General features: G+C 57.2%; 1 protein-coding gene across 1 annotated transcript in view; it reads left to right on the forward strand.

Annotated features, from left to right (window-relative positions):
• Positions 1-18,983, forward strand: part of ADAMTS16 (ADAM metallopeptidase with thrombospondin type 1 motif 16) — a 162,048-nt gene extending 143,065 nt beyond the window's left edge. Inside the window, exons 19-23 of the mRNA XM_086675632.1 lie at positions 8,064-8,265; positions 8,418-8,612; positions 9,957-10,181; positions 17,237-17,384; positions 17,650-18,983. Coding sequence (XP_086531758.1) covers positions 8,064-8,265; positions 8,418-8,612; positions 9,957-10,181; positions 17,237-17,384; positions 17,650-17,765 — 886 coding nt within the window. The 3' untranslated portion in view covers positions 17,766-18,983. The remainder of the gene's footprint in view (positions 1-8,063; positions 8,266-8,417; positions 8,613-9,956; positions 10,182-17,236; positions 17,385-17,649) is intronic.
• The last annotated feature ends 1,621 nt before the right edge of the window (positions 18,984-20,604 follow it).

Genomic DNA, 20,604 nt, shown 5'->3' on the forward strand with positions numbered 1-20,604 from the left:
TTCTTTTTTTTTTTTTTTTTAAGAGAAAGTTGAAACTTGTCCCCTCGTGTGAATGCACAATCATTTTACATTTTTAATTTTTCTCCGTGTTTTAGTTTGTCCTCAGCCTCGCCCTAAGCGGACAGCAGTTCTGCTTAATGACTGGTCTGCACTGAGTCACTCCGGAGATTCGCCTTCGTTTTCATAGAAACGGGCTTCTCGGTTTTCGTGTTCGTGTCTCATCGAGCTACACCAAACTTAATTATGTTACGTAATTCCAATACCAAGTTCAGCTGGCAGAGGCCGACCCGAGGGTGGGCTCGGCTGCGTCCGCCTCTGCTCCCATGTCGCCGGGTGGTGGCGGAGGGACGCTGACCATCCCGGGCGGCCCACTCACCCGGCACTCAGCGTGGTGTGGGCGGTGGCTGGGGTGTTTCTCCTAGAGAGTGGAAAGACCTGATGAGTCTGGCGGGCCAGTTCAGAGTAAGTGCAGAAGGGAGCTGTCGTGAGGCTGGCAGTGAACCAGTGGCAGGGAGGAGCCCGTTGCGGGCAGTGTGTCTGGCGTCCAGAGAAAGCAGACTCGCCAGGAGTGTGTGTGCGACTGCTTTGTCCTCCTGAGGGCGGAACTGAGCCGTCTCAGGTAGGAGGTTATATCGGCCCTGCCCGGCCAAGAGCCAGCCATCTGCTTGGGGGGCAGGTGCACAGGAGAGATCTTTGTAAGCCATGTGGTGTCCCCCGTCATGAACACATCCCTCATCACAGCCTGCCACGGCCGAGTATAAAATGTACGTCTGCAAGACTTTGCACCATGGAGCGATGCTTGGACGGGGATGTGTCCACATTTCTCCAGATGGGTTGTTTGGGAAGTTGGAAAAGTATCAGTTCTGGGCATGGTTACCTTCTCTTGTCAGAGATCTTTATTTCAAGGTTGGAAGCGTCCACGTACAAGCAAGCAGGTCTGGTGCTGCCCAGCTCCTCGGCTGCTTGGGTTCCGGGATGGTCCTCCTGGGAAGGAGCCTAAGCTTAGGCGACTTTGCACTCCCATCACCCAGCTGCCGGGTCTGGGGCCAGGACCCGGCTCCAGGGCCCGGTCTTAACAACCAGGAGCGCTACACAGAGCCGGGGCGCCGGTCCACAGGGGAACCTGGGTGGGCTCTCCTAACTCGTCAGCGATCGGGAATGAAGGTACCTGCCTTCCTCCAGAAGAATCTGTTCACCAGGCTTCTCAGCCCCGGGTTTTACCCGCCCGTCCTAATTCTCTTAATAGTTCAAAAATAACATCACTTCGACACTAATGCAGGGGAAGGAGGGCAGTTACGAACTGCAGGGGCAGGTGCCCTGAACCCTTCCAAAGAGTGGGGGCCGCCTGCCTTTCTTCGAGTCCGTGTTTCTGGCGCTGCTCGCCATCCAGGCCACCAGGCCGGGGAAGGGAGGGATTTGTAAAAGTCCACACTCCCGACGCCCACCCCTGAGGTCTGGCTCCTGTGAAGGGAGGAGAGACCAGGAACGCAGCGGTGTTGGAGAACCCCGCCAGCCAGCTGCAGTTTGGGAACCGGTGCCTTCGCACAGGCTGGGCCACAGGCAGAGGCCAAGGTCCCGTCGGCCCCTCTGCGCGCTCCCCGGGCATGACAAGTGGGGCTGGTGAACCCGGCTGAGTGGAGGGCGGACCTCCCACACCCGCAGCGCCCAGCTCCGTGTGCAGCCTGGCGGGGATTGCCGGCTTGTCGGCTCTGTGTAGTCACCACCCAGATTTGCTCACTCTTCGCACAAGTGTGTGTCATGTAGGCAGCTGGCTCGGCGGCCGGGTGCCGAACGGGTGTGGACAGCAGCGGGAGGGAGGTGCCCCCACGGAAAGGGCGTTCGTCCTCCAAGCAGAGAGCAGCCCTGGCGTCCCACCCATCCCTGTCGCCTTTGCAACCACGCGAGCGGCCATCCTCGCTTCCCGGGACTCAGTTTCCCCCTATGTAAGGCAGGCTGGTGAAGTCAGTCCTTCCCAGCTCTGACGCTCAGCCTCTTGTTCCCGGTTTCCCGTGCGGGAGTGGCGGCACAGGGGACCAGCACGTCGTCGTCACACAGACTCGAACGATCGCCCTGTGACCTTTCATGAGTTTCGCATTTGAGTTAACAGCACGCAGACCCTCTCCGTGGTGCGCAGAGAGAGCACCTTCAGGGGAAGGATTTTTGCTGGCGCAGAATTAGAAAGGGTGGGGGGGAGGGCGGGCTCAGGTTCTCCAGCCTGTGTGTGCCTCAGATTCCACGGTCCCTGATTTTCCCACGTACGCGGGAGCTCCACAGATCTTCCTAATTCTTCTTTAGACAACACCTGACGGCAGGATGGCGAGACAGGAAAATCTGGTACAAATAGCATGTCGGCCCCCGGATAATAAAAACTCACATACCCTTGGCTTCTCACAGTCCATAAAATTAACGCCCCTTCTGGAGTGAGCCTTTGATGTCCTTCAGCTTGGCCCTGTGGGGCTGGGCGAAGACACCGTGAGTGCGGTTAGGGGTGAACACAGTTCCCTGCCAATGTCTGGCTCGTCGTAAATCTCTCCATCGGGGACACAGGTCGGACAGAGCGGTTTGACTTCTGAGGCTGAACAAAACAAAGTAGCCTCCCGGTCACACGCCGCCCAGTGCCCGTGGCCAGGGCCTGTCCAGGCCTCCTGGCTTCTGAAGTCTGGCCCCTGACCTTGCCAACGGGTGTCCGTGAAGGGTCTGCAGTTCTGCGGTGGCATGGGGGGGCCAACCCCCGGCGCCGCCTCTAGAAGGACGCGTGCAGGACGTCCAGGCAAAAAGACCGTGGCGGAGGGTGCGGACGGCCGGGCGTCTTGCCGCCATTTCTGATGTGCCTGAGCCTCAAGTCTGGAAGCATCTGGGGACTGAGGGCAGCGCCCCGGCAGCCCGAGCGCGAGTTCGGCACAATCTGTTTGTCGGGCGATTCTGGCTACCTGGGCACCGTTCGCTTTCACACCTGGGCACCAAGGTCATGGGCCCCTTCAGAGCCGGGCTCCTGGTTCCCAGCGTGCCTGGAAAGTGGCTGGCACCATCGGGTTCTGGTGAATCGTTCCCGACACAGGCCGGTGGTGAATTCCCAGAGCAGCAGATGGGGCAGGGGTGCCCAGGGCCTGAGGTATCCTGCCAGGTGACCTCAGGGGTCATTTCTCCCTGGCCTCCACCCCTGTGCCTTCAGCATACGGCTGGCCCATGCTCCTTAAGTGAACTCGTGACTGGTTTTTCTTTTCCTATGAGAAAGACAGATTCTTCCAGCTGGCGTCTGTTTGTTGGTGGACGTGCATTGTTACCTTGAAAGCATTCCCTTTAGGGGGCGCCTGGGTGGCCCCGTCGGTGAAGCGTCCAACTCCTGATTTCAGCTCAAGTCGTGATCTCACGGTTTGGGACTTCAAACCCTGAGTCGGGCTCTGCACGGACACCTCGGAACGTGCTTGGGAGTCTCTGTCTCCCTCTCTCTCTGCCCCTCCCCGGCTCGCTCGTGCTCTCTTGATCCGTCTCTCAAAATCAATAAAGGACAGCCCGCTGGGGCGTGGCGGGTACCCGGTGGGACCGAGCGGAGCGGCGGCCCCGTGGTTAAAGCTGCAGTTCAGTGGCGGCCTTCCCCGGGCCCGGCACTCACCCCGGGACCAAATGCAGCCGTGGGTGCCTATCATTTATCACGCCTTCCCGCGGCTTCTGCCGGCCACTATCCCGAGCGTTTACGTTTTCGAAAGATGCTCCCTAGAAGGTCAAGACTTCTCCCTGAAAATGGAACAACGGGCAGGTGCTCAGTCTTGAAATTTCAAAGAGAATAAACAGAAAAAAGAAACGGAATCTTGCTCCTGAAACGAAGCTAGCAGTTGTCTGCTGTCTGCGAGCCTTCCTGATGCGAAGTCGGTGACAGCCCCGGGGTGGCCCTGGCTGGGGCCCGGCCGTGAACAGTGGGCCCTGTGGTCCCTGTTGCCGCGGCCTCCGAGTCCCAGGGGCCGTTAAGACCCCGTGGCCGCCCGGGAGCTGCCTCAAATACCGTTGCTGGGAATTTGCATTTTCAAAGGAAAGATTAAATTACCGAAACCAAAATGTCGTGATTATTTTTTTAATGGAGACAAGAAAGTCATGTTATTCTGAAACGGGTCATGGCTGTTGATAGTTAGGGGGGCCGACCGTTGAACAGATGGTTCCAGGGGTCCCAGCCTGAACTGCTGAGCAGCAGCTGTAAATTGTATCACTTCCTCCAGCGGCAGGGGGAGCCGGGAAGGTGTGCCTTGCCGGGGAGCCCTCGGCGGGGAGGTACCGTGGCAGCTGGGCACCGGCGTCCACCGGGTCCTGCCTGGGAAGGCCGCCTGATTCGGGGAATACCGGCTACCTGCTTTGTTCTGGTTGGTGGACTTGGGAAGAACAGAACAAAGCCGGCCGGGCACGGCCACTGGTTAGCGACCAGGCATACCTTCGCCTCTGGTCGCGGAACCCACAGACAGCACAGAAGCTTGCATGGATTCTGACTCTTTCATGAGCTGAAATCAAGACACCTCCCCAGAGCTCTGCCTGTGAAACAAAACAGGCACCTGACGTTTCCAGACGCTGCGTGAGTTGATCTTTGTTCGGGAGGATTTCTTAATGACGTGTAGTGAAGAGAAGGGCAGAGGATGGATGAACCCAGTTGGAACGACTTAAGATGGCCGAGACAGAAGACTTAACGAGCTGGTGTGAAAAGCCTGAGAGCGGCCAAGACATCTTGGCGGCCCCAGTGTGGATACACCAATTACAATTTATAAGGCCTGCAGGGTTGGGAGAGCGCATGGAGGAAATGGGGGGAGGCGACGGAGAAGCAGCTGGAGGCTCCCAATGCAAACCCATCACAGCCATGGGGCTGGAAATGGAATTTTCACAACGAGGATGCTGAGCTTACGTGGCTTAACATGAAATGAAACACAGTTATCTCGTTGACACTGAAGAATGAAAACATTCCCACAGCTGATATAGAACAATTCCCACAGACCCAGCCGTTTCTTTTTAGGTGACTCCAACTTTGCATTGCAGTTCTTTGTAATTTTCTTAGCAACACAGTAGAAGACGCTGAGGAGAAACACTTGGTATAAAATAGTTCAGGCCTTCTCCAGGCGAAGGTAGGTAAAACCGGGATAGTAGGAGCCGGCCACAGGCGCCAGCCCCAGGGTGGGACCCCTTCCGCGTCCCATCAGCCTAACGCCTAATCTGTCCTGACAACTTTCCCAAGAGTCCGGGCATTGGCTCGAAGAGTGTTTGGGTCATGGCCCCTCTGAGAGCGTGAGGAAAAGTCCTGGTCGTTCTGCTCAGACGTGTTGACAGGCACGGCGCCCCAGAACTGGTAAGGCTTCTTGGTGCCCATGGGCGTCCTGGAGCAGGGAGCCTTTGTTACCTTCCTTAGATGGGCCTGCACCTCGGTCCACAGAGTGAAACATGAGAGACTGAAAATACGCTCACAGAGGCTTTGCAGTGTAAGCAAAATGCTTGTTTTGGACATTGAATTTTTAAAACGCCGAATTTAAAAGTTGCATATGGGGCGCCTGGGTCTCTCGGTCGGTTAAGCGTCCAACTTTGGCTCAAGTCATGATCTCACGGTTCATGGGTTCAAGCCCCGTGACGGGCTCTGTGCTGACAGCTGAGAGCCTGGATCCTGCTTCGGATCCTGTGTTTTCCTCTCTCTCTCTCTGCCCCTCCCCTGCGCGCTCTCTGTTTGTCTCTCTCAAAAATAAATAAACATCAAAAAAAAATTTTTAAGTTGCATATATTGCCTGCCCTTACCTATGCTTTAAAAAAATGGGGCACCTGGGTGGCTCAGTCTGTTAAGCATCTGACTTCAACTCAGGTCATGATCTCACAGTTCATAGGTTCAAGCCCTGCATCAGGCTCTGCATTCACAGCTCGGACCCTGGAGCCTGCTTCAGATTCTGTGTCTCCCCTCCCCTGCTTTCGCTCCTTCTCTCAAAATAAATAAACCAAAAACATAGAATTGTTTAAATGTACGCCGTACTCGAAGAGAGAGGGAGCGACCCTGAAGAAGTGAGTGTGAGGGATAATCCCAGGGGTCCGCTCTGGACAGTCCCCATCTTCCACGCTGTGTGTCTGTCTGCATCGGCTGGGTCCCCGGCTGGAGTCCTCACAGAGCCTCTCGCATTGATACGGGGTGTTTCTGAGAGGCGTCTCACGAGCTCTCCCCCAAACGTTCTTGGCTTCTGCTGGACTCACGTGTGACTGTTGGGGTACAGTCTGTGGGAGGAGGCTCATAGAGCCAATGTGGAGCCCGCCAGGCCTCAGAGTTACCTGCAGAATTTCCAAGTTTTGCCTGAACACCCTGAACGGAAGAAACTAGGAGTGAGAGTCGTCGTGTCCTCTCAGAGGCCAGATGGCTGCCTTCTCGCCACACGAACCCTTGTCTCTGAGCCGCATTTCCTCTCCTGCCCCTCCTGCCTCAGATGACCCACCACCCGGAGCGTGCATCTTAGGCCCTCCTGCAGATGGGCTGGTTCAAAGCCAGTGGGTGGCTTCGTAGACATTTGCGGGATTATCTGAGACCCAATAGCGGTGCCCCGGCTGAGCCTGGACCCAACGCCATCCCCCCTCCATCACCCACCAACATACACATCAACAAGAAATACTTCTAGAATCAGAAAAGAAAAAAAAAAAACTTGCTTTCAGGGAGAACATTCTCGACAGCTTCTATCAAATTGAAAGAAAGATGACCAGGCCTTATGGGCCTCCTACTGGGAAGTTCTCACGTCTGAAGTCTTCTCACAAAAAATGCATACATAAATAAATAGAACCTAAGTCCAATCAAGCCTTTGGATCCAGCTGCTAAGTTACAGGAAGGACAGAGACGGAAGAACATGTTAAGTGAAACCACAGAGATGTAATTTGGGGACTCCTGCGATCATCAGAAGCCACTATGGAGACTCAGCAAGGCGAGCGATATCGTGTCTAAAACCAATCAATCCAATAGAAAAATACATTAAGAAAGAACCGATAGACTAAAAGAGAAGAAAGACATACCAGCCAGTTGCAAAGTGCCGACCGACTCTGTCTGGATTCCACCAAGCAGATTAACAAGTTAGGACATTTATGACACGGTTGGCAAGGAAACACTGAATATTTAATGATAGTAAGGGATCACATTAATGTTTTATGTGCCACGAAGATATTATGGTTATGTTTTCAAAACCAAAGAGGGGTGCCTGGGTGGCTCAGTCGGTTAAGCGTCCGACTTTGGCTCAGGTCATGATCTCACAGCTGGTGAGTTCGAGCCCCGCGTCGGGCTCTGTGCTGGCAGCTCAGAGCCTGGAGCCTGCTTCGAATTCTATGTCTCCCTCTCTCTCTGCTTCTCCCCGGCTCATGCTCTGTCTCTCTCTCCTTCAAAAATAAATAAAAACATTTTAAAAAGTTAAAAAAAAATAAAAACCAAAGAATCCTTGGGGTGCCTGGGTCGCTCAGTCGGTTGGGCCTCCGACTCTTGATTTCAGCTCAGGTCATGCTCTCACGGTTTGTGAGTTTGAGCCCCACATTGAACTCTGCACTGAGTGTGAAACCTGCTTGGGATTCTGTCTCTCCCTCCCTCTCTCCCCTATCCCACTTGTGCTCTCTCTCTCTGTCTCTGTCTCTCTCTGTCTCTCTCTCTCTCTCTATCAAAATAAAGTTAAAAAAAATTAGAAACAACAACAACAAAGAGTCTGCATCTTGCAGAGATGCAATTGAAATCCACATGCATCTGGAATTTTCGTCAACGTGCTGCAGGGTTTGGAGGTATAAGTTGATGATCGTTGAAGGCGGGTAGATGGGGACACAGAGGGCCTTCCTTTTGCACGTGCGTGAAGTGTCCCACCCAAAAGCCAGTGAGAGGGGAGGAGAGAGCACTGTGCCGGTGAACTGAAAGCAGGGGAGGAGAGAAACACGGGCAGGAGGGCTAATCGGGAAGGTGAGAGGCAGCAGGGACCGGAGAGGCTGCCGAGCTGCCGACTGGAAACAATGGTGTGCCTGTGGGCTGTGGGTGGGATTGGCGCGGCCGTGTCTCCAGCACGGGCGGCGCCCCTCACCGAGGTGCCGTTGTCCCCTCCCAGCTGGTCCGTGGGGAACTGGAGCACGTGCAGCCAGCCTTGCGGTGGGGGCACCCAGAGCCGCCTCGTCCAGTGCACGCGACGGGCACGCTTCGCGTCCGAGCAGGTGGCGGCCGGCCTGTGTCCACAGCCCATGCCGTCCAGCAGACAGGCCTGCCAGCCTCGGAGCTGCCCGCCCGCTTGGAGCGCGGGGCCCTGGGCGGAGGTAACTGGGGCCGGGCTGGTGTGGGGGGCGGCAGCTGGGTCCCGTCCTGCCGATCGCAGAGCTGGGTTGGACCTTGCGGGGGGTTGGGGGGGGGGGGTCAGGGTGGGTCCGACGGACGCCTCGCTGGGACTCGGCCCCTTTTCTTCCCACAGTGCTCCCGGACCTGCGGGAAGGGGTGGAGGAAGAGGTCCGTGGCCTGTAAGAGCACCAGCCCCGTGGCCAGGCCGCAGCTGCTGCCGGACGCGGTCTGCAGCTCCGAGCCCAAGCCTGGGACTCACGAAGTCTGTCTGCTTAAGCGCTGCCACAAACACAAGAAGCTGCAGTGGCTGGTGTCCGCCTGGTCCCAGGTGGGTGCTCCTGGAGCCGGTGCGTTCGGCACCGGGTCGACCAGCTGTCCCCTCCCCTGCTCTCACTGCTTCCCGCTCCTCTTCCTCCGAGTCTGGGTTCTCCAGCTCAGGCCACCCTTTTGGGCTCCGGTCTCCCCTCCTTGGCATGTTGGGGACTTTCTGATCACGTCCTTCGAACCACTCGCCCAGCGGCATCCACGGGGCCATCACCCACCCCGTCTCGAGGCCAGGACGGGTTGGGGACGCTCGTCACGCTGACGGGGTCCTGGGGACCCACCGAGCCCCAGGGCAGCCGTAGCCATTCCTGGGGCCGTGTCCCTGTAGTGCAGAGCGGGAAGAAGGCGACTGCCCTGGGAAGAGACGAGGACCATTTCCTGAGCCGTTTCCGTGAGCAGTTGCCGCACTTGGGGAAGAAACTGCTCATGTTGGTTTTGCACGAATTGATGTGTTGTTAGTGTGCCGAACGCTAACAGGTGGGAACATGAGGGTTGACGGTGGCGTGACCCCACGTGAGGGTGCCCGACGCAGCCTCCGACCCTGGGGAGGGGGTGTGGGAAGGGCCCCCTGCCAGGCCCCTACACCTGTGCCGCGGGCACCCAGGGGCTCCCTGAGGGTGGTGGCAGCTCCTTAATCTCCCTGTGCCTCAACCCAGACGTGTAGGTGTCACTAGGGTCAAAAAGGACACCAGAAAGAGAGCAGCCCACGGAATTGCAGCGTCACCCCCGCGCAGGGTACTGAGAGACTAATCCCGGAGCAGCTCCCGTGTCCCGGCCTCCTCGGGCCAGCTGGGCTCATTCCCACCCACACCTCGAATGACCTTGCTCAGGAGGACAGAGAATGGATCCAGCCGGGCCTGGAATCTCACTGAGGCCCTGTTTCCATCTGTGCCCCCCCCCCCCGACCGGGAGAGAACGCATTTGTGCCCCGAGCAGACTTGCCGCCTTCTCTTGGCTTTCTGAGGCACACTCGTGAGCCCCGGGGGTCCCCTGCGGGTCCCTGCTTTGGGGGCGGGCGCTGTATTACGTTTCCACACATTCCAGTATTGGATGCAACCCAACGTGTTATCTTCTCATGAAACGATAGCTTCAGAATTCCTCCCTTCATGGTTTCTGTCTGCCCTGCCCCTCCTTCGGCCCCAGAACGCTGTGCCTTCACATCCTCCTCTCCACGTGATACGCCGTAATGCCTTTTTAAAATGCCAAGGTCCAATAAATCTCATTCAGTTTTCACAGTTACATAAATGCTCAAGCGGATATAATCCGAAGACAGTTTGACTCACCGATCGTAGTGAAAAGCCGCCACCAAAGAAGTATTGTTCGCTCACGGGTTTTGCTTTATTTTTAGTGCTCTGTTACGTGTGAACGAGGAACACAGAGAAGATTCTTGAAATGTGCTGAAAAGCATGTGTCTGGGAAGTACCGAGAGCTGGCCTCAAAGAAGTGCTTGCACTTGCCGCGGCCGAGTGTGGAGCTAGAGCGAGCCTGCGCCCCGTTTCCCTGTCCCAGGCACCCCCCGCATGCAGCCGCGGGCCCGCCTCGGGCCAGCTGGTTTGCCTCGCCCTGGTCTCAGGTAGGGCGACACTACGTGACCACGCCTCCCGCCCTGGGGGTGGGCCGCTGGCGTAGGCGGGCGCACATCTGCAAAGGGTGCCCCCCAACCCCCAGAGCCGGGCCCCGACCCTTCTCTCCAGAGCAGGTGCGACGCCCAGGTTCCTGGGTGCGGGCACAGCTTTCCGAGGCTGGGCTCCAAATGTCACTGACCCTTTTAGGGCACGTGGGCCTTGTTCGAAGTCGTCGCCCACTTAAGTGTAGGCAAACATCATGCTTTCGTTTTATGCAAAAGCTGGGCAGACTTCCCCAGAGGTGAGTGTGAACGGGGACCGAGGACGAGCTCTGGAGGAAGTCGGTGACTGCGGGTTCTACCCGGGTAACCCCGAGGCCGTGCACGTGGGAAGGGGGTCCGGCACGCTGCACTGTCCTGGCCTGCCTGGACCCTCAGGCGAGGCCAGCCCAGGCCGACGGAGCTCCTCGTGCTGGCACCCCCCCCCCCTTACTCCTTCCACACTGCCTTTGACTTTAGGGAAGAATCCTGCCGTTACCGTGGTCATCCCCTCTTTATTCTCCCTGTTTCCCACTCTGGGTTCCCGGTAACCCTCACCTTGGGGCTCGGCTCCCCTTTCTGCGTGCGGTTCTGCCCGCCAGCCTTTATCTCGGATCCCTGCCTGTCCCAGGTCCCCTCATCCTTCTTCTCCTGCTGGTATTTCTGCTCTTGGCTCAGGGGGCACCCAGGCCCGAGGGGTGTGTGGGGCTGAGACATCCTGAGCCACTCCCACTGGCCAAACCCCGAGGACTCTGTTCTCTGCTGCTCTGCCCGGGAGAGAGGGGCTCTCGCTCAGTCCGTCGTCCCCATGAGCAGGTGCAGGGAGTGTTTTCTGACTCATCTTTTGGCCTGGCCAGAGGAGTGAGCTCTTTCTAATTTGCACATGGCGGCCCGTCTTGGCCTCCCTCCTCTTTCTGAAGAGATAAAAAGGTAGAGGAGACAGAGGGAAGGAGGGTGAAGGATGTGGGGTGGCCACCAGCCTCTGGGTGCCCCCCACGCAGAACCCCTGACGCGTGGTCCAGCGTCTGGTTCTGTGGGTCTTCAAACCTGAAATAGCTCTTGCGTTTAGAAATCTATGAACCCCCCTCCTAAAAGTATTTAAATGAGAAATGATTTAGTTGAAATTATTGGAGCAGGCGACATTGAGAATGCTATCCTTCTCAAGCATTTTCTATTTTAAATGGACAAAAAGTACCAATGACTACAGCGTTTTCCCAGGCGGCCCCCATTGATTTTCTTGTGGGTGCGTGGTCTTTCCACTTCGATCAAGCAAGAGCCGAGCGGACAAGCTGAGTGAAGTTGCTTCTGGGGCAGAGGCCTCACTTTCTCTGTCCCTTGAGGGTATGGGTCAGAGACACACAGAGGTGGTCCCCGAGACCACTGTCCTTCTGTCAACAGGGACCCCGAGTCTCCTTCCTGTGGCTCCAGTGGCTCCTAGCCTCCAGCCACGCCAGCATTCACCCCGCTGTCTCAATTCGGAGACCGTGGGAAAATTCAGAAAACTAAGATTCCTCATCATTTCATTTACCCCAAAACCTAAAGCCGAAAATACATCCTGCTTAGCTTTTTCCAGTCTGAAATGTTCGGTGTGTTTGTCTAATAAGTCATTTTTATCATAAGCTGCCTGAAGTCTTTATCCAGGGTGATTCATCTATTATGTTCTGAGAATGTTCCTTCTTGGGAGTAATAACTCAAGGGGTTTTATGTGTTGTAAGCACTGGCACTCAAGACTGTGCCCTCAAATGGTGGGGAATCGTCGGCCGTGATGGATGGCCAGTGCTTGGCTGAACGCTGCCCCCGACAGGCTCGTTCTTGTAACCCTTGCAAGCTCGTGGTTTCTATCACGTGATCTTCAGGGTTTCTGTTGATTTAAATGGCTTTGCTTATCATCACATTTCATGGAAGGTTACCTAGTAGGACCGGCTTCAGTCATTTTGGTCATTTGGGCTTTGGGGTCAGGCGGCTCCCATGCTGATTTGGTCTGGGAATGGCTTACGTGTGAACACCTGTTGGACTGTCTGATGCTATATGACAGAGATGGGAGTGTGTCCTCTGGGATGGAGTGGGGGGCCTGGCTCGTTCCAGGGATGCACAATTGACCTGGAAACCCATAGGCTCTGGGGGGCAAGGGGCCATGTCACTGATGATCAATATGGTTTTCCATCATGGCGGTTATTAGGGCAGGAATATTAAAGTTGTATCAGGGTTGGGGCACCTGGGTGGCGCAGTCGGTTAAGCGTCCGGCTTCAGCCAGGTCACGATCTCGCGGTCCGTGAGTTCGAGCCCCGCGTCAGGCTCTGGGCTGATGGCTCAGAGCCTGGAGCCTGTTTCCGATTCTATGTCTCCCTCTCTCTGCCCCTCCCCTGTTCATGCTCTGTCTCTCTCTGTCCCAAAAATAAATAAACGTTGAAAAAAAAAATTAAAAAAAAAAAAAAATAAATAATAAAGTTGTATCAGGGGCGCCTGGGTGGCTCAGTCGGTTGAGCGTCCCACTTCGGCTCAGGTCATGATCTCAAGGTTCGTGAGTTCGAGCCCCGTGTCGGGCTCTGTGCTGACAGCTCAGACCCTGGAGCCTGCTTCTGATTCTGTGTCTCCCTCTCTCTCTGCCCCTCCCTTGCTCGCACTCTGTCTCTCTCTCTCAAAAATAAATGTTAAAAATGTTTTTAAATTTTTTAAATAAAAAAAAAGTTGTAGCAAACACACATACATGCACGTGGGCGTGCACGTGTACACAAGCAACAGGCACACACACACAGGTACACACACAGGCACGCAGACACGGACATGTACACACACAGACTCATACCCACACAGACAGGCATGCACACACACAGGTACACACACAGGCATGCACACACACAGATACACAGGCATGCACACACACAGGTACACACAGAATGCACAGGCTCCTTGCACCCCGACATCCAGTCGCCTGCCCACCTCTAAGAATTCACTGCTCCTCTGCTCTCTTCGTCTTTCAGTCCTGGGTGGTGCACAGGGATCAGGGACCTTCTTGCTGACATTACCGGATAGGGCCACAGTATGCACTGCCTGAGTCGGAGGGAGTCTGTATTTGCAAGCCACTAGATTTGTACGAAAATTCCCTGCTCCGTTTGTGTTCAGAGCAGAGGTTGTGGTGACGAGGCCGTTGAGGCTGCGCTAGCCCGTCTTGACCCGAGTAGACCCGCTCTCTGGGACAGTGGTGAGTGATCGGGGGGGCGGGGCTGCAGGCTCGGAGAGGGAGCGCCCAGCCAGGAGGGGGACACGGGAGGAGCGTCTCCCAGGAGGGGTGTCACTATGGGAAAAGGAAGGTGTGAGATCTCAGGCATTATGGTGGATTTGTTCACTTGCTGTCCCTGACTCTGGACCTGAGCCCTGGCCAGCGGGACGCCCTGTGGTGCTCGTGGTTCTCGTGAACGTGGGGGCAGGAATGTGCCTTGGGATAAAGCCAGCCAGAGTATCCGCCTCGAGCTACCAAAGTATCCGCCGTGAGCTGCCGGTCGGCAGGCGTCACCAGCCTTTTTCCATCGAGGCCAATGGCACAAAGGAAGAGTGATCCTTGTAATTTAAAACACACCCAGAGCCAGACGTTATTGTGAAAATGCATCTGTCTGGACTTTTTGATAATGACCAGGGGTCCGGATCAGTTTGCCCCAGTCGTCTGTCAGGGCATATGCTGTGTGTCTGGTACAGGATGTCCCTGAAAACTCAGGGGCTGTTGCCGAAACAGAAGAAACCCAAAAGGGAGAGGCTTTCCAGGATTACGGTGCTTTGGAAACATGTGCTTAGCGGGTCCTGCAGTCAGACCCCTGGAAGCAGGAGACTGACACACGGGAAGAGGCCCCCACTTTCGGGGAGGTTGTTTCATCCTGGAGTGACAAGAAGACCCAGCCTGCTGACCTCGCGGTGGGGGGACCGTCACCCTGGACCCGGCATTGACTTCCCCACAGCCGAGTCCCCTAGTCTAGTTGGGGGGTCTTGGAAAGAGTTCTGGCGCACCTGTGAGTGGCCACTGGCCCCAGGGGAGGGAGGCAGGTGTACAGAGCTGAGGGACGGAGTCCAGGGACCGGGAAGAGCTGGGGACAGTGGAGCGACCAGCCCAGGGACGCCCCACAGAGGGCGATGTGCCTGCTTCCCATTCTGTGCCCACCCGCACTGGAAGCAGGAGCTGTCTCAGTGTCCCCTCAGCAGATGGACACAGAACGGCCCACGTGCCAGGCGCCCTGGTCCCTGCGGAGTTTTGGCATCGGTAAGAGGCGCGACCTTGAAGAAACACCTCTGCGAACATTGCAGAGCCACAAGGGCTCTGCCCCACAAGGGCTCTAAGCCCACCTGAGGCTTCTCTGGAGTCAGGGCACCGGGCCCTCCAAGAGTCTGCAGCAGGGACCCTGTAAGGGGGGCAGAAGTAAGCCGGGCAGGCCGGGCTGGGTGGGGAGCAGGGCATGTGGCTCTTGGTGACCACAGAGGCCCCTTTATGAGCCTGCAGCTCCCCTGGTCACGTCGGGCCGCACACCAGCTCTGCACACGCTCTCATCAGACTTGGACGTGACTTGAGTCGGCTCTGAAATGGAAAAACAAGAGGAAAGGGCCTTGGCCAACAGGGTCCTGATCACCTAGAGCGGTGGCTCTCCAAACGTGACCCAGCCCGCACTGCAGCACCGTGGCTAGAAATGCAGGTGCTCGGGCCGCCTGGGCGGCTCAGTCAGTTAAGCGTCAGGACTTCGGTTCAGGTCGTGATCTCACAGTTCATGAGTTCGAGCCCTGCCTCAGACTCTGTGCTGACAGCTTGGAGTCTAAAGTCTGCTTTGGATTCTGTGTCTCCCTCTGTGTCTCTCTCTCTAAAACATAAATAAACATTAAAAAAATTAAAAAACAAAAAAGAAATGCAGGTTCTCATTCCCCCCAGGCCGTTGACGTTCGAGATTGGGGGTGGGGCCAGCAGGTGACTTACATGCAGACTCAAGTTTGAGAACCGTTGCTGGGGGGTTGGAGCCAGCAGCCGGGGGTCTGGACAGATGTCTACCGCAGTTGTGGTCACGTGTAGGTTGACAGACAAGCGCAGGTCGCCTGCAGCACGGCGTCCCGCCGTCAGCGGGAAGAATCGCCTCAAATGCGCAAGCTAAACCTCATGGGGCTGAGGAAGACACCACCAGCGTTGACTTTGCCGTCCAGGTTCCAGGGTCTGTTTCCCTGAGTGTGAAGGACCTCGGCTCGAGTCGGGACGTTACATCCTGAGACTCACCTGTGTCCACCGCTCGGTCCCTGGCACCTAGATCAGCGCCTGGCACCTGGGAGCTGAGAGACCCCTATTTGTGAACGCAGGAGTCAATGACAAAGCATCCACTCCCTTCCTAACGATTTCAGCACCGTTTCCGTGACAAAGACGATGGCCAGATCTCTCGCTTCTCGGTTTAGACGCGTCATTAGCGGGACCAGAGGGAGCCCCGCGCCGTGCTGACGATGACAAGAACTCCGCTCTCGGCAGAGAGGTAGTGGACGCGCACAGACGCGGACACACGGGGCCAGCGTGAACCCTGCGGCACAGCCGGGAGGGGCTCCGAAGGCCCTAGAGTGTGAAGCGCAAAGACCAGAGGTGTGGCGGTGCTGAACGCTCAGACGGACGTCACAGGCAGCGAGGAACATCTGTCTCCGTCGTGGATGAGCCTGATAATTCGGAAACCGGACACGAACCCGCCCGTGACGTTTTATTCCGGTTGCTGTAGTAATGTATTGAGTCTGAGCTGTTGACGGCTATCGCTGAGGTTGGTTTTTGAAGAGAAGGGGGTGAACCTCACCGAAATGTTCCAGCCCCGCGTGCTTATCGGCTGGAGCCCGGCTGTTCCCCGCCAGGGGCCCGGCCAGCCTTTACCTAAACAGGGGAACAGAAGAGAAAGAACGAGCCCCCCAGCGTCAGACTTTGCAGGACTCTGGATCCCCAAAGATGTTGACCCCCGCCATCAGAGCGCCTGCCCCAGGGGGTTTGAAAAAAGCCACCTCGACGTTGCCTCTGCTCACGTCCCCGGAAGGAAGCAGGAGACCGCTGGCTTCTCACTTGCAAGCTGACCTCAGCTCTGGAAAACCAGCCCCGGGGCTCGCTGACTTGAACGGCTCCTGGCTTGCAGTCTCGTGCGTTTCGGCCAGCAGCCCGTGTCGTGCGCGCCCCGGTGCTGCACGGATCTGTCCTTGCATTTCACAGCAACCGTCTGGCTCGCCCACCCCAGGCATCCCCGGTGTCATCTGACCCCGTCTTCTTGTAGGTGCTCCTTCGTCGGCTACGTTCTGGACACTTTTGAACCAGGAGCCTTGTTTGAGCACAATCTACATAATTCAGGCGAGACATCAGACAGCTCTCCTTTTGGACGGACGTGCTGCTGCTGGCGTTGGTTGCTCTGTCCCCCTGGTCGCCCATCCCCTGATTTCTTGCGCCCAGTTGAGCTCAGATGGACCCGCTCTCGTAGTCGGTGGGGTGTGCGTCCGGCCGGCTGGTGAAGGGCGAGCCAAACACGAGGCTCCTCCTGGCTCTGCTGTGCTCGGTTGCCTTCGGGTAGCAGGGCCTACGTGTTTCAGAACAACGCCCTCAGGAGGATGCCCTTGAATCCGGGCTACTGGTCCACCGCTTCCAAGCAGGCATCCAGAGTCCGGGGATTTGGGCTTGGTTTTCTCGAGCCTCTGGGGTAGTTGGCTTGTCAAGTTTTTCCCAGGAAAGAGCCCCAGAAAAGGTGCCTTGGTGATTGCAGTCCGTGTAGGGCAACTGTTTCTTATGCCTGACCCGTCGCCTGGGCAGGCCCCGGGGACCTCCTGGTACCCCCAGATAGGCACCAGTTTCCTTGTGTTCTAAGACCATGCACAGCTCAAGGCCGTTTTAGAGCTCCAGATCCTTGTCCCCTGTGTCCACACCTGGGGTTAATCCAGAATCTGGTCAGCCCCCCACAGTCGCCGGGGATCTGGGTGCAGGGGGAAGCCTGGAAGGGAGGGTGGCCCGGCACCACGGCCGTGGGTGACTGCTGTGCACCTGTTTCCAACAGTGCACGGCCAGCTGTGGGGGTGGCGTGCAGACGAGGGCCGTGCAGTGCCTGGCGGGCGGCCGGCCGGCCCCAGGCTGCTTCGTGCACCAGAAACCCGCAGCCTCCCTGGCCTGCAACACCCACTTCTGCCCCATCGTAGAGAAAAAAGGTGAGTGTCCGGGCCCCTCGGCTTGGCCCTGGCTTTTCGGGGGTGGCACTGTCAGGTTTCCGGAGCGGTTCCTAGTGGGCCTGAGACGTGGGGTACCTGCTACGCCATTCCCTGCTTCCCATGCCCGCCTCCCATCTGCCCCAAAACGGCTCACGGTGAGTGTCCCCTGCAGGGATGCCCTCAGCAGCTTCAGCGCCCGTGGGACCCCCCCCTCCCCTCCCCCTGCCCCGGGACACCAGCTAACGCGGCATCCGCTGCTTTTCAGACCGCGCCTGCCGAGACCACTTCCCCTGGTGCCCCCTGGCCCCCCGGCAGGGGATGTGCAGCCACCAGTTCTATGGGGAGCGGTGCTGCAAGACCTGCTCTGCGTCCAACCTGTGAGGCCCGGGGGGCCCCTTCCAGGGCGGAGAACGCGAGGGGTGCTGCGTCTTCAGCCCCCGTCAGCTGTGCGGTGTGCATCGGAACTCGGCCAGAGGAGATCGAAGCTGGGAGAACTGTGTTCAGCCATCTGTCGGGACAGAGAGTGTGCACGCGCACGTGTGTGTGTGTGTGTGCACATTGTGGGTCTGAATGCATGCATGGGCACACGTGCACACAAGTTTTCAGTTGAAGCATGGAGGCAGGCAGGAGGCCCACGCTGCAGACCCACAGTGATGCCCACTCCCCCTTGTGCTCCAGCTGAATCAGGTCAAAAAGACGGAAGGAGCTGAACTTGGTAAACGCTAAATGTGTGGTGCTTTGGAAAAAGAAGGAAAGGCCATGGAATTAGGAATACGTGAAGAAATTCTGCCCCTAGGTATGCCGGCCTCCCTCCGGCCGAGGAGGCCCCTTCCCAAGGTCTGGAACAACCGACCTCCCTCTGGAGAAGCAGCTGGCGGGGACAGCTCCCGGGCGGTGTCCCCAGGGCCGCGTCCCCAGGGCCGCCTTGGCCTGCCCCAGCAGCGAGCTTCTCTTTGCTGGGAACTGCTGCTGGGACGAGAGCTGGGAGTCACCTCTGAGGGGTGCTGCCCTGCTGGGGAGAGGCCAGGCTCCTGACTGTGTGTCCCCATCACAGACTTTGCCCTGGAAACAGGAGACATGAAATCGTGCTAAGGTGCTTCCCTCCCTTTCAGACTCCTGAGCTGGAGGAGAGGACTTCTGTATCCTCTGTTCTGTCCTTCCCAGGTATTTACAAGTGAGTGTTTCTGTTCAATTCATTCCTTCCTGCGTCTCTCTCCCAAAACAATAGAATTAATTCCAGGTTCTACCAGAGCCGCCTGGTGACCCGTGACACCCGAACCCCGCTGTCCCGATGAGGTTGTGGTCGGTCCTGCCCGGACAGACGTCAGCTGACGTGCACACCTCAGAACCCCAGGTCTCGTTTCTGTGTGTCGTGCTGTTCTTAAACTTCTTTCCGTGAGTTGCGGTGGCTTTGCAAGACCGGTTGGAGAGAAGGCCAGCATTTCTGGTTGAAAGCTGCACAGCAGGCCCCCGACACCCTGCCCGCTGCTGGTGCTGCTTTCTGTCCTGTTTTCCTAGGCTGTAGCTCCATTCGGAATGGGCACCGAGATATTTATATTTGCTGAAGTTTTATAATAAATTTTATATTGTACCGCTTGCTTCCGACCTGCTCACGATTCCTCACGAGTTTTGCACCTGAGATCCCCGGGCTGGCACGGAGGCGGGGAACTGGTCCAGGGACAGAGAGCGGGGGCCCTGGAATCCAACAGAACGTGCTGAAGCTGGTCTCATAGTGCCCCTCACCGAGGAGGCTCTGGGGAAGACGGCAGGTGACTGGTGATGGAGGTGGCCAGTGTGGGGTGGGCGGTGCCCCAGTCCGTTCAAGGGTAACCCTTGACCCTGTGTTCCCTGCTTTATGAGGCAGCGGTCGCTAGGGAAACAGAAACGACAGGTGTTATACAGGAAGAGAAGAGAGCTTTATGTTAGGGAATTGGCTCTGGCAATTATGGGGGGCGCTGGCAAAGCCAAAGTTTGCAGGGCAGAAGGCGGGAACACAGGCAGAGTCGCAGTCTTGAGGCCGAATTCCTTCCTCAGGGAAACCCCCCTCTTTGTTCTTATGCCCTTCAACTGATTGGGTGAGGCCCACCTACGTTATGGAGGCTCCATCTGGACCACTCAGAGCCTACTGATTTCGCCGTTACATGTTAATCGCCTGTGAAATCTATCTTCGTCGCAACACCAAGTCTCGCGTTTGACCAAACGGGTGGGAACCGTAGCTCAGTCGAGTCGCTGTGTGAAATTAACCAGCACACCACTCCCCCCCGGGCCTGGGATAGACCAGCCCTGATGGGGCACCAGGGAACGTCCGCTGTCAGAAGCGCATTTCCTGGCGTGGCTGGCCCCGCTCGCTCCCGGAACCGGCCCCACTCGCAGACAGCCCCAGCTGCCGATGTAACACAGCAAACCTATACCGTCTCGGCTGGCACAGGAGCCCACCCGTGCGGGAAGTAATTGTAAACCCGTTTTACACACAGGAAGTCGGGATTGCAAATGTGTATGGTTTTGGCTGGTGCCACAGCCAGAGGACGCCGAGCTGGGATCCTGCGGGCCTCGGGCAGCTTATTCGAACGTCAGGAATCTCCCTGAGCCACCAAGGCAATGGGGCCGCTCCCCGGCCCTGTGTCCTTCGAACGGATTCCTAGTGATGCTTCTACTGTTTTCAGTGACCCTTCACTGGACAGGTGCAGGGTGCGAAAATGGGTGGACGTGGCTTCGCCTTCCAGGACTTCACGTCCCATCGGGAGATACCAAAGCGATGTGTCACAAGGACAGGGACGGGCAGGGGAGGGGGAGGTCGGCGCCGGGGAGCAAGCAAAGAGGTAGGACTGACCAGAGAGGGGCAGCCATCAACCTGGGCATGTCCTGCTCTGGGTCTGTCCCCCAGCCTGGCCTCACACATGCCCTGGAAGGGGTTAGGGCGCTTCCCAGCTTCGCCTGTGTTAGTCCCTGACCAGAACCTTCATCGGCACCATTTTAGCAACGAAATGGCACAGGGGGTATGTGCCTTGACATTTATTTAGCATTGCTCATGCCAAGCAGAGAGGTGGGCGCTGTGTGTGTGAAACCCCACTTGGCCCCCCACCGTGGGGGGATACGCCGACTTCCCCGTCACACACAGCCTGCCCCCTGTGAAGCCCCCCACCCGTCCCGTGCCGGCCATGGCGGGCTGTAGGTCAATGCACCTATGTCTGCCGCTGGGAGCTCTGGGAGCCTCCCAGAC

This window comes from Puma concolor, chromosome A1 (genome assembly GCF_028749965.1).
Source record: "Puma concolor isolate L17-30 chromosome A1, mPumCon1.1.hap2, whole genome shotgun sequence".
NCBI classification, from domain to species: domain Eukaryota; kingdom Metazoa; phylum Chordata; class Mammalia; order Carnivora; family Felidae; genus Puma; species Puma concolor.